This window comes from Gossypium hirsutum, chromosome D11, assembly GCF_007990345.1.
Source record: "Gossypium hirsutum isolate 1008001.06 chromosome D11, Gossypium_hirsutum_v2.1, whole genome shotgun sequence".
Classification (NCBI taxonomy): Eukaryota; Viridiplantae; Streptophyta; class Magnoliopsida; order Malvales; family Malvaceae; genus Gossypium; species Gossypium hirsutum.
In genome coordinates this window covers 60,921,668-60,926,104 of record NC_053447.1, presented here as the reverse complement: position 1 = coordinate 60,926,104, position 4,437 = coordinate 60,921,668, and the positions used below count along the sequence as shown (strand labels likewise).

Genomic DNA, 4,437 nt, shown 5'->3' with positions numbered 1-4,437 from the left:
CCACATCAAACCTACCATATTGGACAACCATTACGATTAGGTGGAATATGAATTAATGATACATGCATTTATTGGTTAAGATGCCTTCATGGCGTTCGAAGATCTATATCTTAGCTTCGAAACGTACTTTAAATCGCTCAATTTTGAGTTTGGGAGCTCAGATTATGACTGTTTTGGTGAAAATTGCGTGAGTAGAATTTTTGAACGGGATTATGACGAGAATTACAAGTTTCGGGCTTTTAATTAAAGTTTAAATCATATTGGGTTTGGGTTTTAGAATTAATTTTTATTATATATGAGTCTAATATTATATTTATAAGCTTTTATTATGTTATTATTTTATTATTCCTAATTTTTTTATTATTAAGTATTTTTAAGTTATTTAGGATTTTTATGTCATTAAGAAAGTTTAGTTTAAAACTATTTCTTGTTTCGGTTAATTAGAGTTCTAGTATATTTAAGAGTTTTATTTAGATTTATTTAGCTAGCCTATATAAAGGCTTCTACATTGTATATTAATTAGACACGAATTGTTTTCATTAATAAAGTTTTCAACTATGGGAGTTTGTTTCTTTGTGCAAGATTTCTTTCTTGTGATTTTTAGAAGTAGTTTTCTTCTCGATTTTCTTCAAGGAGTCGTGGGAATTAATTCTTCACCCGTCAATTTGCCAAGTATTATTTCTTGGATGGTTGATTAGAGTCATTAATTGAGTTTGTTGGGATTTATATCTCAAAGGGTTAAATTGGACATTTATCATTCTATTCATCATAGGTATCAGTTTATAAAATCAGCATCCACCTCATTTCGTATCAATTAATATACTCCATGTTTAAGCTTGTAATAAAATTTTTATGATTATGATGAAATTTTCATATTTATATTTCTGCATGTATATTGTTTTAAAAAAACCATATTTATAGTTGTGATAATTATAAACTTGAAAATTAAGTAAAAAAAGCCTAAAATTTACTATAATTAAATTAAATCAAACTTGAAAATGTAGTAAATATAATGTTACATACCCTAAAATTGATGATTCGATGGTGTCATCCTAAGGATAAATTGTTGTGGTGCTTGGTGTTGAAATTGAGGGTGCTCGCGATGGTCATTATTTCACTCACCTAGAACATCGTTGACAGCATCCATCGATAATCCTTGGGGTGTGCCAAACATACTCGAGAAATCATATGGTCCAAAGGTTTGCCCAGGAGGGTTGAGTACTAGGGTGGTACTGGGCTGAAGGTGTCAAATATCATCGATGATATCAGATTTGTCTAATATGAACTGGAACCAAAAATCTCCAACTAATATGCGTAGCCTGACGAGCTCAGAAAATAATCATCAACCCCAAGGTCGAATGATAAGAACTATACCAGACTGTGAATAAGATTGCTCAGGTTTGGGCGCTGGCTCCGATTCAGGTGCAAAAGGCAGATGTGGCGGGTGGTGCTAGAGGTGCCCTAGTTATTACATGTGTGGAGGGATCAGCATCATTCACTTAACAAATAAAAAAGGTTTCCCATGTGCCGTATACCAGCGTTGGTACTTCTTTGAGGGCCGCAAATCAAATGCATAATCCATTTAAGGTCTCCGCCCCATTCGATCATTCTAGAATACAAGATATTCTTCATGCTCTAAAGCCCAATTCTTGTCTTGTTTCCCTCTTTTTTAATTAAGTGTACAACCCTCAAACTCTACGGAACATTTGGAATATGTTGTACACACCTAAACTGTCGCAGTACTCGATCCCCATCGTACCACTCGATTGTTGAAAAATTTAGTAGGGACGCGTTAATGCACCACAAGTATGACTGGATGTGAGTAAACGAGGGAATAATAGCTGTAATGTTCGGGAAGGAATATGACATCTAGATGAATTGCACAATTAATAACATCGTTATTATAGCACGAGTCAAATTAAACAAATAAATAAATTACATGTAATGAATATTAGTATAAATTACCCCTCCCCAGCGTGTGTCTCAATCATTTGTCGATAAATTAAAAGCGTGTATGACCTCTCGATACTTGAAAAAACTCTATCTACGAAAAAGTAAACTTGTTAGAACACATTTTTATAAAAAAAAGAACAAAATCCTTATTGTAATGGTTAAATTTTATCAAATATTCACGAGTGGGAAGACATATGTTTGGTGAGTAACTAATTCCAAGAATGGCATCTGGTAAAGCGCCCAGGACTGCAACAATACCAGGCACCCGCCTATGTTCACGGCACGACGCTTTGTTATCTGAAAAAGCACACGATACAATGTAGCTAGTACTATTGAGCCCCAACTATACAAATGGGTAGCGTAGAAATCAGATAAGAGGGGCAAATACATCAACTGGACCTTGTTGTTATTTGCATTTGGCATGACTACACCCTCTATCATATACATTATATATGCTCGAGTGGTACACAACATCTCCTGTTCAATGGTAGTACTTGGTAAATACTCAAAATTTTCCTTCAACCATGAATATCTTAAACTCATAAATTTATCGCCACCATCACCGGGTGAGTGTCCTAGTAAGTCATAGCAAAGGGTTGCCAGTTCGGACACTGTGTTTACACCTGTGACTGCACTATTGTCAATTGGGAGCCTAAGTTGCAGTGCAACATGTTCCAAAGTGATGGTGCAATCCCCATATGACAAATGAAATATGTGGGTCTCTGGGTACCACCGCTCGACCAAAACCGATATCAAGTCGTACTTCAAATCAAACGTGCGGATCATTGTTGCTGATCCGAATCTGGATGCCTCTAAGTATGACATAAGACGAGGATTCGGCAAATAGCTTACACAGTTGACACGACCCCTCAGTTTGTGGCATGGACCCTGACTATATTAAATTACCGTAATAGTTAATATATCCAAATTAAATAAAAATGACGCGAAACTTTATAAGCTGACCCATGAATAACAAATAATAATTTTAGTATATGATGTGTGATCCGTTTCAATAATCAAAGATGTCATTTCGATATCTGCAGTTTCAAATGAAAAAAATAATCATCGCCTGCACAAATAACGAAAATGATTTTTGTATCGTTTGTTATTTTTTGAAGAATTAATTATATTTTTACCCAAATAAACAAATCAATAACAATATAATTTGGGATACACTAATCTAAGTCGATCATTTTTTTTTAGAAACAATCTCATTTATTTTTTCTTTTTTTTTATCGAGTAACATTTTTTTATAACATAACAAATATTCAACGTATTTGAAATGTAAAAATTTGTAAAGCTAATTCAATTCAATTAATTAGTATTCAATCAATCTAACGTAAGATGTATAAATTATTTTTCTTATAAAAAAATAAAAGTATTTTGATAATTTCTCTACTTGAAGACAACTAATTGATGGCATATTAGGCCTTTTTTTCCATAATAATTTAAAAAAAATTGGGTCAACGTATAAATTTGTAGCAAACAACCAATTTCAGTATTTATTATTGTAGCAAATGACCCATTTTGGTAATTAATTTGTAGGGAACCCAGTTTGGTATTTAATTATTATTATTAATTATTGTGGTAAACTTAAATAAATAATAAAAATTACAAATCCAACTAATATGAATTACAAAACCACAAAAGAGAACAAATAATACGAATTACAAAACCTTAAATAAGTAAATAATAATTACAAAATAAAAATGTACCTTTAAAATAATATTTGCTATTGCTACCTCCTTTCCTTCCAAAACCATAAAATCAAACAAATCATAAGTACTAAAAAACATTAAACAAATAAATTATAATCACAAAAAACAAATTTACCTTTAAAAAAACTGTTGTTGCCTCATTTCACCTTAAACCCTACATGAAACATTTAATAATAAAACAACATTAAAATCTACAGGCTCCTCCCTTTAAAATCCTAACCTAACAAAAAAATTATATAAATAACACTTAATCTTTCAAAACCCATATTCTCTTCTCTTCTTTGTTGTTTCTTTCCCTTCTTCTCCTTAATTGTTGTTGTTTTTTTTTATTTCTTCAGTTGAGGGGACGTTAACCCTCTTATAAAGAAAACATTTTTAACACCCGTGAGGCCTAAATCAGCCAGTTCAGGCCGTCAGATTGTGTGACTGTGTGATCACCTCTAGAGTGGTAATGCCTATCAAGGGACCCCCACTGGTGCTGCTTGTCAGGTTCCTTCCTCCAACCATTAAAAATTATTTTTCTCAACTAGTATTTGAATGGTATAACCCATATTTTCCCAACCGGTGTTGCCTATCGACTACCCTTCACTCTTAAAAAACTATTTTTTTGTATAACAGACTAATGATTGGGGTTAAAAAACAAGAGTAGTATCCCCTCTCCACCACCCACACCATACCATTTTCATAAAAAATGGGTGTGGGATACCATTTTGGTCATTTTTATTATTTTTGTATTATACAAGTAAAAAAGCCTAAAGAAAATGAA

General features: G+C 32.6%; 1 protein-coding gene across 1 annotated transcript; it reads right to left on the bottom strand.

Moving 5' to 3' along the window:
* Positions 1–2,121: 2,121 nt before the first annotated feature.
* Positions 2,122–2,739, bottom strand: LOC107939327 (serine/threonine-protein phosphatase 7 long form homolog). Its single transcript, XM_016872654.1, has one exon. It carries the CDS (start codon positions 2,737–2,739, stop codon positions 2,122–2,124), a length of 618 nt encoding a protein of 205 aa, XP_016728143.1.
* Between the last annotated feature and the right edge of the window lie 1,698 nt (positions 2,740–4,437).

Bases quoted from the DNA above. Each gene is read 5' to 3' on its own strand.
- LOC107939327 (XM_016872654.1), bottom strand. From the start codon at position 2,739: ATGATCCGCACGTTTGATTTGAAGTACGACTTGATATCGGTTTTGGTC.